Source organism: Empidonax traillii, unplaced genomic scaffold (assembly GCF_003031625.1).
Source record: "Empidonax traillii isolate 1590-97213 ecotype Southwest subspecies unplaced genomic scaffold, ASM303162v1 scaffold248:size1534464, whole genome shotgun sequence".
NCBI lineage: Eukaryota > Metazoa > Chordata > Aves > Passeriformes > Tyrannidae > Empidonax > Empidonax traillii.
In genome coordinates, this window is record NW_020955441.1 from 565118 (window position 1) to 578468 (window position 13351).

General features: G+C 38.2%; 1 protein-coding gene across 2 annotated transcripts in view; it reads right to left on the reverse strand.

The window, feature by feature from the left end:
• Positions 1-5012, reverse strand: part of FGF7 (fibroblast growth factor 7) — a 28096-nt gene extending 23084 nt beyond the window's left edge. Inside the window, exons 1-2 of one of the 2 annotated variants that reach the window (XM_027888994.1) lie at positions 4844-5012; positions 3752-3946 (exon numbers count right to left, since the gene is read on the reverse strand). In XM_027888994.1, coding sequence (XP_027744795.1) covers positions 3752-3946; positions 4844-4883 — 235 coding nt within the window. In that variant the 5' untranslated portion in view covers positions 4884-5012. Of the gene's footprint in view, positions 1-3751; positions 4337-4843 lie in introns of both variants that reach the window. The other variant, XM_027888995.1, reaches the window with a different exon arrangement.
• Positions 5013-13351: the final 8339 nt, after the last annotated feature.

Below are 13351 nucleotides of genomic sequence, written 5' to 3' on the forward strand. Positions count from 1 at the left end.
ATGTTATCCCCAAGACTCCTTCAGTCAATCTCACATTTTACAATCAAGAATTCAAAGAGTCTGTTCTGTGTGCCCAATTAGATTCTTTTCCATGAACAAGATACCAAATTTAATTTTCAATAAAAACCATCTGGTTTAGGCTTGGAGAAGGTATAATAAGTTTTTGTCAAAGAGAAATTTTTCTATGAATAATGACAGATTTTTCTGGGTGACCTAATCTCTTGGCTGCTTCCTGATTCTCGCTTTAGTTTGTCAGTGTGTGACCCTCCGTTCTCCCTCTGCCTTTTAGCTTTCAGACTGAAAGCAAAGCTGTCAGGTGCAAAGTGATTTCCTCTGCTTAGTGGAGATCACCGTCCTCTGATTTGATTAGTTCACTCTTGAGTTATCACCTTTATGTCCAGCAGAAGGCTCTGCTGCTTTCTGAAATGTGCCCAGGACCACGTTCTGTGGGTACCTAACAGGGTCAGCGCTGCTGGAAACAGGATCAGCAATTCCCTTTGGCTTGCACAGCACACACAGATTGCTTGAACCAAGCTCTGATGTGTCTTGAAGCAAGTGAATGATAAATAAAGATTAATTACAGCTGGTGAATGAGGATTTGGTTCAGCATTCAGTTATGTCATGAAATTTGAATCCACATACATTTAATACAGTAGCTGTTAACCTAAAACTTGAGGAAATTTTAACACTTAGATTATTTTTGCTGTTGCTTTCATAGTATCTGTGTATCTATATTTTTACTCTGTAACTGGAGAAGTTTGAAGTGCAAAGACCTTAATTCCTCACCATCCTGGCATTCTGATGTTCATAGTTCCAACTGATGGGAGAACCTTTGTGAATTTTGGCACTTGCCAAAGTGGTGATGAAGTCATCATTCTACAGACATTTCTGAGGGAAGTTTGTTTTTCACAGTATTCATGCTTCCCAGTTCATGGGCTCAAAACAAATAGTTGATTCCGCCTATAAAACTGTCAGGGCAGCTTCCTTTATGAAGCGAAGTTATGATAGGTAAAAATATGATTTTTTTTTATTTTTATATTAGTAGAACATATTAGTGAATTCAAAAGGGAAAAGAATTCCTTTTATTTATTATGTAAGTGGAAAATTAGGATAAAAGAAGAAAAAACTTCTTGGAACAACACTTTTCATATCCATTGCTTAGTTTGACTGCAGCTGTTCTGGGATTGCATCCTAGAAACAGGTCTGATTTACCTTTTACTGACTTCCACAACTGGAAATCATGGAACAAGAATATTTGAACACACCCATTAATACATCTTTGTCATGGGTATGATTTTAAATTCATGTTTTTCAGAGACCTTGGATAAAAATAGCCTTTTAAGTCTCCTAATGTTAAAAATTTTGCTTAGGGAAAGGGTGTTGGTCCAGGTGGGGATTTTTATTCCTGTATTATTTTGGTTGGTTGGTTGGTTGGTTTTGATTTTGTTTTGGTTGGTTTGTTTGTTTCCCCCCTCATAAAATATTATTTTCTTTATAGATATTTCAGTAGAGAGCCATAAGCACATCTTCAAAAAGGCTGCTTGCATCTTTTGCTGAGCAGAGAGTATGAAAAAAAGGGTTTTTATAATAATACTACAACACTGATTTTTTTAGTTTCTCAGGCAATCCAAGTTTTAAGTGTTCACATTTTTCCTGTCCTCTTTGTCTATATTTGCCTATTCTACTTGTCCAACAAAAGCATTTGGGTGTTATGCCCTGGGATACAATAGATAAATTACAGTAAGAGACGTAAACTTAAGATGGTGGGAGACTTCCTACATACTTCAGTCAAATTTAGTGAGACAATAAATCAAAGTTCATCAAAGCACACATCAATCACCTGATAACCATTCCATTTTTGATTGTTTGTTCTCCTGATACTCATTTCATTTACCAGAAAAAGGATTCAATTTTTTTTTTCATTGCAATACAAAGGTAAGGGTTTAGTGACTCAAGTGTGCCTTTCTGGAATTTGTAATAGTTACCATCACTAAGTAATCATAAAATGTTCAGAAAACTTAAGACTACATCATTAGCACAAGATGATCTATTATTCTCCAGTGGTCTCACTCCAGAATGTGTCAAGGTGTCATTAATGTGCTTCAGCAGCACAAAATCCTGCAGAGAACTGAGAACCTTCACTTGAATTTGAAATAATGCTAAATTGCTCACAGAATTTTTACTTAGGCTTCATTCAACTAAAAAAAAGGCACAAATGTATATAATTATTCAGCTCATATGCTGTCATAATTTCTTTAAGGTGTTTGCAAATAACAAAATAAAAAATTGGTTGGATATTCACTGATCTACGTTAATTTAGAAGAATCTGTTTCAATGCTCAGTAACGGGGTTTTTTTCAGTGATTTTTGTGGGAACAACATTTCCCTTCAAAACCAGCCCTATGGATCTCTATTGTAGCAATGTCCTGAAACTCAAAGGGAGTCTTGAATATGGACCAAATAACTTAGCTGGCTGCAGGCCATGTGTTGTCTTTCAGAGGAATATGGTTATTCACTATGTAATAGTGTAGGAAGAAAGGAGACATATGGAAACAAATTTTAAAAGAAACAGTCACATTAGTCAATGCAGTTTTAGCCACACAAGTTGCCAAGCACTTAATGTAGTCCTGAAGTAAAGAAATAAATGATGCAGCCCACTAGGCAGGAACTTATGGCATGGAAAGTGCTGTTCTTATAGAAAACAAGCAGGCAGCTCCAGCTGAAAGCTGAATCACACCACCAGTTCTTGAGGGTTGATTTACTGATTTCTTTTGCTGCTGCTGCAGTTATAAAAAGCACAGTATTACATATAACCTACATTAGAACTGTATTTAACAGCATCCTTGGAAATATATTCATCCTTTTATTTGTCCCTGGCCCCTTTTCCTTATACTTTTATTTTGGAATATGCAGTATAATCCTATGTATTTTCCTGTTGTATCTTAATAAAGTAATGTCCTTTCAAGTAGATGTCATGTTTCTCTAAATAAACAATATATTTGTAGCAACCCAAAAGAAGAAGTGGCAAAAAATAGTGGCTGTAAAAATTGATGCTTTAAGTGTAAATTGAAGATACAAAGGTATTTGAGTGAAAAACATAGATTAGGGCAACAATTATTTTTCCAGTTCAGAAATTGTATTGAGTAGAGCTTTGTAAAATATTATATGTCCATTCTCTCTAGATGAGTCATGGTTTTGGAAGAAAGGGGAGAGAATATTTTTTCAGCATCATGATCATTGTAATAATGAACTGCAGAAACTATAATAGATTTTGTTCCTGGCTTGGCAAACTATCTAAAAAATTTTGCAAGAGAGTTTACATAATTCTTTCCATTGAACTTTCTAGTATTGCATATGTTTTAATTGTTAACTCAAACACAGCAAACTTTTAGGTAGTTTGTGGACTATATAAACGTGGTTTAACGTTTCAGAGGTACTTTACGAGCAAAGTTGGTGCTTATACATTTTCATACTTACAACCTTAGTTCACTTGTTAAAATAGGCTCTCTGTTTGCTAATAGTTCCCAGCTGTAACTAATACATTAGCAGATCTACAATGTAGTATTTAAAATGACGCATTTCAAAATCAATAACAAATGTCCTGCTGTACGATTAATTGGCAGACTTGTTTTACACAACGGTCAGTTCACCATGCAAAACTCCTCTGAAATCACGATAAACCAAGGAATAGGAAACAATGCTGGGTAGAGTCCCGAAAACTTAGAAATAGGAAAAGCAAAAGTATTACTTACTGTAGTTGTTGTTTGCTTCTCTTGTCCCTTTTACTTTGCCTCGCTTATCAATCCTCATATACCACTGAGTTCGACAGAAAAGTCTTCTCACTCTCACATCCCCCCCTTCCATATAATCATAGCTTCTGGTGTGTCGCTCAGGGCTGGAACAGTTCACATTTGTAGCCATTTGCTCTGGGGTCATGTCATTGCAAGCTAAAGATATAGTGCCCATTAGAAAGATAATGTAAAAGTATGATCTGTAGAGCAAAATTGGCAGGATCCATGTCAGTATCCATTTGTGCATTATAGTGCAGTGTTCTGGGTGTTCATGAACAACATAATGAAAATTAAATCTCAAGTAGACTGTTGCTCTTAGGTCACCGACCTGCCTTCTGTCTTTATGAGTTACAGATTCATTTAAATGAGATTGCTCCCTCTTCTAGAATTCTGATCGTTATTCCTTAATAGTTAATGGCGAAATAGAAGAGCTTCTTAAATATCTCTTCAGTCAGAATATCCTTTAAAGACACAAGTTATAAAAACCTCTGTTGTCGTGACCTTCTTTACTACTTGAATTTGCTGCTTGCACTGAAAATAAAAGATCTGGGAGAAAAGGTGCATGTGTAAGTCTTTATGCTCAATTGTTACAAACATGCAAGGTTACATTATGCTACTGAAAAGTACTGCACACAAATATATGACATGCCGAGCTGATTTTTAACAATATGCAAATGTATATACAACAGATATCTCTCATACAATTTTTTACAAAAATAGACATTTCCCCTGATTGTAAACAGAATTCTGTCTCCAGTTCTAAGTCCTTCCAAAAATCTCCTGTTGATTCACTTCAACTGCTTTCTCATGCATGATAAAATTCTCCTTGTTACTTCATACCTATACAGTCACTATTAGCACAATCTATCATTTAACTTTTCGCTAGATTTCCAAACAGACCTCACAGCTTCAGCCCTGTATTTTCATCCCACCCTTTTCAGATTATTAGTAGAAATTGTTTTCTTAAATCTTTTTTTAGCATCTAGCGTAGACAAACGAAGATAAAAGCTAATAGCTGTTAGAAACCGTTCTCGTAAAGGACAGATAACTTACTTGTTCCTGTTGATAAGAGCTGGATGCCCAAGTACTCCATTTCTGTTGTCTGCTTTTTGCAACATGAGACACTCTACTGTAGCTACAAACTTTCTCGGCTCAGAAAGGCTCCACCAGCATTGTAATTGTTTCCATAAATCAAGGGCCGGAGCGATGGTGTGTGTGTGCGTGCGCGTGCATGTGTGTGTTGAGCCTGTTGTTCAGTCCTTTTCGATAAATACCTTTGCTGACCTCACTTGGAAGCAATTAGAATTTAACCAGTCAGCTGTCAGTTGAGTGCACGAACAAAAGTAAAAGGAGACTTGCATTGTATCGTGTCCAATGGTCATCAGAGGGAGCTGTGTACATAGTTTATGCTTTAAATCTCCAAGAATCTACTTTCTAAAAACGTATATTTCGTGGTGCGTGGATGGAATTGCTTCACATGCTAGCAAGTGTTTCTGGGCTTTGCTTTAGGTTAGTATTTTGCTGTCCTTAAACAATTCCTCCTCCTCTCTTTCATACTCACACGCTTATCTCAGTTTGCTTTCAAATCTCTTCTGCAGTTTGGTGTGTTCACAGTCTGCCTAGTGCCTTTCTGAAGGATATATGAAACGTAGCTCTGTTCTGTGCTGTGGCCCTCATAGATCATACAGTGCATTTTCATATCATGAATTTGAAAAGAGGGACTACTGCACTGAGATTTTTATTTCATCAGCCACTAGGTGAAAACGAGAATGAATGTCAGACTTTGAAATGTCCAAATATACAAACACGGCCTTTATCAGCACGAAGGAAAAATTGCAAGTAGGGAACAGCCTTCCTTAGCTCATGTAGTTTGTTCTTGAAACTCACAAAGTGAGAATGAAAAGTGGCAGCAATGTGAGAACACTCCTAATACTGCGTAACAACCAATGGGGAACCCCAGGCTTAAAGACTGAAGAATCAAAATCCTGGGTATATACACCTGGGTTTCTGCTCCTGTGTGCCTGTTTCCGTCTCTGGCACCAGGCTGTCTGTGCTGCATTTCATCTGTAAATTCTGCTGAGTTTCTGGTGAATGTATTTGTAAAACATAATGAAGCAAACTTTTTAATAGCTCCTCATCCTGTTGAATTGCCACACTGTTGGTGTGAGTACACCTCAGTCCCTTTAGTAAACAATAGTAGCAAGGAGAGTTTGGAATGAATCCACTTATTAAGAAAGGATGACTTACATTTAGTTGTTTATTCTTGATAATATAACACGGATTATCATTCCCTGCTTTTATCCCACCCCTTTATTTCCTCGGTCTACAACTGGATAAGAGTTACTTCTTAAAAACCAACTGCAGAGGCAGTTAAAAATCCCAGGGAGTACATATGTGCCACCTTGTGGTGAGGGGCACAGAACGAAATCAGGGTGTTAGCCTGGAGTGATCCAAAAGAGCAGAAAGGTGCGTGGCACCTGGCGAGCTTGTGGTGCTCAGCCTTTCCTGTGCACAGACAGGGGAAGGAGCCATTTCCTTCCTTCCCATTGTCAGCTTCCTCCTCAGCGCTCACGGGGATTGATCCCATTTGTCACTTGCTTTGCATCCTTTTTTTAACTGTTTTCACTCGAAACCCGAAGTTGATCAATTTTTCTTGCCATTATTGCTCTTTCAGCACATTGGGCTGTTCCCCATATTCTGTAGCTCAGCCTAATTTTCCAGTTCAGCAAAAGGCTCAATATGTGCACCTTTCTGATCTGAAAGGTCCTGTGCTTGGGGCTTTCAAAGGCTGGATGCCTGCAGCTGATACACAAAGAAGTGGTTTTCATTAGGATAACTCTTGTAAACTGTGATTACAGCTATTTCCAGTTTGACTTGTATCTTGCCAAGCCGTGACCACCGTTCTGACAAGGAGTGGGGACTGAAGTGATTTATCCCCGTTGTGGTTTTTGCCAGTACATTGGCTGGATTTATATCGGTGTGTTCTCTGGTCCATTCCACAGTCTGAACTCAGAATGATAACAATGAAAAAAATTTGTGGTATTCAAAAGGCTTATCTGTTGTGTATTATAAAGAAAGCAATCAAGGATAAAAGGTAATCTGTGTTTTACTCAGCAAAATGGGATGCAAGTAGAAATGTTTTTGTAAATATTCTGGGTCTTTCATGTGCAATAACAACTTGCACTTTCAGACCCATACTGGTTTTAATTTTTCGTTTTCCTTGCTAAGTTATTGTTTCTGACAGTTAGTAACAGGAGAAAAAATACATACCTGAGGTTTCAGTTCCAGAAAGCTGGAGCTATTCATGGTCCAGGCATAGGCATGTATTTCTCTTGGCTCTGAAAAAGTAAATCACTTGCTGTAAGTGTGTTTTTTAAGTGGTGCCTCAGTTCAGATTTCTATAAAGTTTTGTATTTAGGAATAAATGCAAAGCAGCTTAAATAAGGCATGAGCTTTAAGTTTAGTTGGTGAACAGTGCAGTTATTCTTTAATGATTGTTGGTTAATTTCATATCCTTGTACTTTATAATTATAGAATAACGTCTTTCCACCATGGTTTAACTGCAGTTTTCCATAATCACACCATGTTATGTTTTGCTATACAACAAGTACAACTGGATATTTTGTAGTGGGAGGATGCCAGCCTGGTGTGTATGTGCATGTCAGGCTTCTCTGCACATATCTCTGATCCTTGGAAAGATTCAACATGCACCTGTTTAAACCAAACATAACTAATATCTCAGATTGAACTGGCTGAGGTTTTTAGACGACTGCCACTTGGTCCTCTCTCTGCCTACCTGCATGACCAGGGCTTTGCAAACACAATCCCATGAAAATCCTGAATGATAAATAGAAATTGTCCACCCAAAATGCTCGTGGTTTTCTGTTTCTTTGGCGATGCTGTGTTTGAGTAAATGTGCCCAGGTATCAGGAACACAGGAACATGAAAATGTGCAAAGCACATAAGCTGTAAGCCATCCTTTAATACTTCACCCTGCCCCCTGTACGTTAAGCCATGCCCTGGTTCCTGCTTCCTGCTCGATAGGACAGTTTTCCATGGCATTGCTGCAGTGCACAAAGTGCTGAAAAGAAAAGTGGAAATGAACTGCAAGCATTTGCTTGCTATTACGAAGATTGTACAGAGGCCTCCAGTTCAAATAGAAACAGCTTAATAAAGTTTATTCCCGTTTTCCTTACATAGGAAATTACTTTCTGTCCTTTTAGATGAAAACATGACTAAGGATCCATGCTTTCCTCATCTCCAGGCTGGCCTGCTGGAAAATCTACTGGCCAGGTTTGGGTCAGGAGTGCAACTTAAAAAACCTTCCATTTTGACCAGTTTGCCCTTAGGGCAACCCAGACCTGCTGAGAAACTCTCACTGTGTTCCTCCTCGTTCCCTGATCCATTTCAAGTCTGCTTTAGAACATCTTCCAGAACTTCCAGAGTTTAGGACAGTAGGAAGATAATAATCTCTGTATCAGACTTTAAACTCAAGTTGTTGGGCTTTAAGGCCCTGCAGCAAGAACTAAAATGGGATTGGAAGGGCCTGTGGAAAAAGTTCTGTAGATGTGTGAAGGTGCTAAATCTTGCTGTGGTTAAATCCTTGTCTGTAGGTTCCAGATCTTGGAAATCAGGAGTAATTCAAGGTTGACTTTTGCAACATGCAAAAGATGAAAGTGCTACATTTTTTGCCAATCTTTGGGCAGCATTGCAGTATCTGAACAGCACTGAAAAATGCGTGGAAAATAAATGTATAGCAAGGCAGAAAACCAGAGAGATAAGCAATATTGCGCCTCAGTTTGGATTCATCTTCTCATGTTGTAAACCTAAGGTTAAACTCCATAATTAGGGATCCTTTGTCTCCTTGACTATAAGAATGTGGGTTTGGTAACTGGTATGGGTTATTAAAATCATATTGAAAAGACAACAAAAATTTTTTCCTAGCAATTTTCTAAACAGATCTCTTCCACATCATTCATTTCTTTGTTTCCTCCTATTCATCCAGATCATATTGAGCTGATTTAATTCTACAGGAAAGTTTGAATGGGATGCAGTAGATCCTTAAAAAAAAAACCCTAAAACTATCAAATAGTTGACAACTGCATAACTACTTCTTTTTTGTTAATTAAGTACAGCAAATGTGTTTTACATGGTTTATTTTAGGGAAAACAAAGGCTGGGAATGCCTTACTTCAATCAGTAGTAAACTTAAGAGATAAACTAATTTATTCAGGCTTTATTCACTAGGACGGTGGAGTATCATGATACTGACTTTGAAAGGAGATAGAATAAAAAAAGAATGCAGTGGCCATCAGATGAACCCTTCTTTTCTAAATGGAGTTTGCACTGTATATGGTTATGATGGATTTCCTTGTTATGATTAATATATAGCTTGATAACCCTCAGGTTTAGGGGATCCTACTTGTGATGACATCAGGACACTCAGCCTGTGTTTATCATAAGATGTTGCAGAACTGTAACAGTACATTTTTGGTGGAGATTTGAAAAATAGAGAGCTGAAATGAGAAAATACTCAGGAGAGCCATTTGATTTATCTCATTTATTACCAGGTATGACATTCAGAGGTCTCTCTTTCTGAAGTGATCCATCTGTTTGTAGTCAGATTTTTATTTCACCAAAATATTCACCATGCAGTCACTTCTTCTGCCTGATTTTTAAATATATTCTTTTCACAAAATAAAAAATGTGTTGCATCTTTTTGTATACACAGATGTTGGATAAGAATGAGCTTTAAGATTTGTGGATTTGTGGAATGTGTTTGCTTAGACCCACCTTCTACACCTGTGGGTTTATCCAGTTATATAGGTGTGATACATCCAATATTTTCTGTCCCTACAGCACACTGGGGATGTCAAAATGCTCCTGTGATTGATTCTAAAAACCTGGGCTCACATATAAAGACATTGAAACATAATTCATGATGTAAAGTAAATTATGCAAAAGGCACAAATTCTAGTTATCCATCTCATGCATTCAGTCAGGGAGGGAAATTGTGAAGAACACGATGACAAAACTTAAGGTCTGTATCACAGTATGTAGTCACAGACTCACCCAAACCAATATTTATCAAACAAAGCTCTTGGCATCTCTATAAAATGTGGCAAGTCCAGGATTTCACCCAGGGTTTAATGTAGATTCCTGGTTCTATGTTATTTACAACCATCTTAAGTCCTGAGATGTAACTAGACATTTTTTTCAGTGGCTTTCACTTTTCTATACAAAGCAGGCAATAAAGCAGGTTGGTATAATCAGTGCAAACAAATGCAAATGTGGGCCCATGTGTGGCAGAAATGCTACTGGGTTACTACTGCGTGTTTAATATTTGATTTTGGGAAACAGCTGGAGTAAGACCTTTCCTAACCTCCATCTAGTTATATGGGCTATTGTAACATGTGCTCTAAAAGCAAAATAATGTAGGGGAAAATTGCCCTATTCTCATGTAAAGCTGTGCTCCTTGTAGAGTTCAGAACTCAGCAGTAGATTCAGAGTAAGAGCAATTGTCTGTAATGATTGTGTTATTTATTATCCCTCTGTCAGAAACAGGGACACCACTTAGTCACAAAAATGTAAGGTTTTCCAGCTGTTGACCATTTGAATGGTAGGTAAGCATTGGCTGAACTGAGGAAATCTAATAAAAGAGTGTTGTTAGCAGGGAATCTGTGTTAGTAATTGGCTTTCAGAGCGAGCTCCACCTCATTTCCTCACTTTTTCCATTCCCTCACTTACTGATAATGAAGTCCATGATATCCTGCTAAATCCTATGTAAATTCAGGCCAGAATAGTCATTTGATAATCTGGGGAGGGTGTGAAAGAAGGATGTGAAGTGCTGGGGTTTGGAGTGCAGTTTGCCATATCAAGTGCAGGGTTAGAATTAGCACATCAGCATCATTCCTGAGGCATCTGATGTGGGCATGGACTGGTGAGCCAGTTTTTCTAATTATAAAAAGAAGGAAAGAAAGTGTCAAAATACCTTGGCATTCAAAGCAGCAGGGCAAATTGGGACTGTGTGAAAACTCCAGTTTCTTTCAGAGCTCCTGCAAAAGTTAAGCAAGATGGGACACTATCGGTTACAAACTGGCTGTGATTTAAAGGTGCCTGGACTGAGGATTACCAGATTGTGCTATTTATTTGCAATATAAACTCTCCTGCTCCTCTGTATGTATAGTTCTGTAGACTGAAGGAGTGATCCCTTCTCTCTGTGAACAGCTGTGCTTCCAGGAGTCTAAATTTCTCTGCAGCTGTTGCTTTGTTGGATGGTTTTTTGCCTGGCTTGTGGCATCAGCAAGGATTGAATTTTGTCAGCGACTGATGAGGGTCAGGCGTTGGAACAGATTGTTATCAGACTTGATGTTATTCTGATCTGCCTCCTTACTCCTGCATTACTTTGCTTATCATAACTATCACATTACTAAAATAATTTCTACCCTTTTAACAGTAATTCCAGTTGCTAGTTTTTCACACCTTTGACAAAGACTGTCCATTGCAACTAAAGTGTTCTCCACGCAAACCTAAATAATACCGTTCTGTGAAACTGGAATGCAGAACATTTGAGAGGAGAGAGAAAGCTGAGTCTAAAGGATCTGTGTATTCCTTTCTCCCTGTAAAAGAGGAAAAAAAAATAATTCCCTGATAGGAGTTTGTCTAGTGTGGTGGTAAATTCTCCTTATCAACCTTTTATGATATTGGGGTGAGTGCATCTGTAGCACCTGTCTAGTTCATGTACCTCTTGCATCTGTGCTGTGCTTGACAGTGTGTTTCTGCAGCAGAGGCCTTTTCTGTTGTAGAAAACTTTTCTTGATGTGACTTACTGAAAGCTTTTTTTCACACTGAGTGTGTGTATTGGCCCCAGTGCTGAAGTCACTGTCGAACTGCACATGCTGAGGTACAGAATGTGGCAGCCCCTTGACACGGCCCTCAACTGAACAACTTTCTGTGGGTGCTTTGAATCCAGTTGACTGAAAGCCCCAGGAAAAGAGGATATAAATATTTAGGGGAAGTTACTGAAAAGCTGTTTTTTAAAGAATTTTGACAGGCAGTTTTTTGCTAGTTAACCACATTTCAATAAGATTCCTCTCTGAAGATCACGCCATGGTTTGTTTGTTTGTTTCGTAGCATTGTTCGACAGGAACAATGCGTTGGCAGTGCCTGCTATGAATTCTTGGTCACTGAAAGGTCTCTGCTGAATAGTTTATCAAATTGAATATGTATTCTATAATCTTAAATTATAGATTACAGTTTTTTTCCTGAGTTAATCTGCTGTGCCCTTCCTGATTGTTCCTGATGGTGACTAAAACCTTTTGTATCTTTTCTTGACCGAGTAGCCTATGGAAGAAAAGACTGCTCTCCTGAAGTATCCTGAAGTCTGGGGGCTCTCAATTCTGAGACTCTTTTGTGATTTTTTTTTTCAATAATTCCCAATACCAGTATGATTTTGATAGTCATTACTTCAACAGCAATAAGAAAATATCTTTTATAGCAGTCTCAAGTTGTAGAGCTGTGGATAACAAAGTGATCATGTGAAGGAAGATCACCTGTGCACACACACAGGTTGAAGTAATGTTTCATGAACAGCATTCATTCTGGTGTTTCCAAAATTCAGAGTGTTTGACTTCATGATCCTAATTTCCTTCCAAAATAGGAGTAATTTATAGTTGTAACTGTTGATTCATGCAGTTGGCATTGGTATCTCAGGTGCAGCAGAGGATGTCTCAAAGAATGGAACTTTGATCCAATACCAGTCTCTCAACATCCACAAATGCTGCTTCTCAGGCAGATGGTTGTCTGAGTGCCCAAGCTCAGTAAACTTCTGCATGAAGGTAGTGATGTGTTTCCTGAAGTATCCCAAGGGGGCTGTTAATGGACAAGCAGGTGCTGGTGTATGGAAGAGAAAGGAGAACCAACTATGGCAAGGGGAAAATTAGGAGCATTATAAACTGTGGGAGACAAGAAATAATGGAAAAAAATTGGAAAAAAAATTGGCAACCTCCCAGAAAGAGGGAGAGGGATATGAGACAGAATGGAGGAAAGTAATGAGGTTCCTAATGTAAGCAGTATGTCAGAAGAAATAGGAGCTAGAAAAAAGGGGACCCTGGAAGTCATTTTAAGAAGGAACAGGAAGAGATTGGAGAATTTTTCATATTAATCCCCTCTTGTTCTGTCTGATGCTTTTTCAAAATATATCTAAGAAATAACATCATTTGGCAAATCAAACATGTATTAGGCTGTACTGCATGAAATCTTTCATTTCCTAATTTGTATTTTGGCTTTGGTGGTGTGCAGGGAAGGACTTCTAGAGATGGAATGATTGCTGTACCACATGGTGACAAAGCTTTGTTCACCCAAAAAAACAGATGCTGATATCTAAAAGTGTTAGTTTGTGAAAACTGGGAGTAAGTTATCTCTTCTGCCTTTATATGGTGTGCTGTTCCAGATTTTGCAGGGCCTGGTTGTGTGGCTTGTGCTTTTCCCATTGTAAGTGACCCTCAGCCGCAGCAAAATGAGCTGGTGCAACTGGGTCAGTAATCATCAGAGCTGGTGCCAA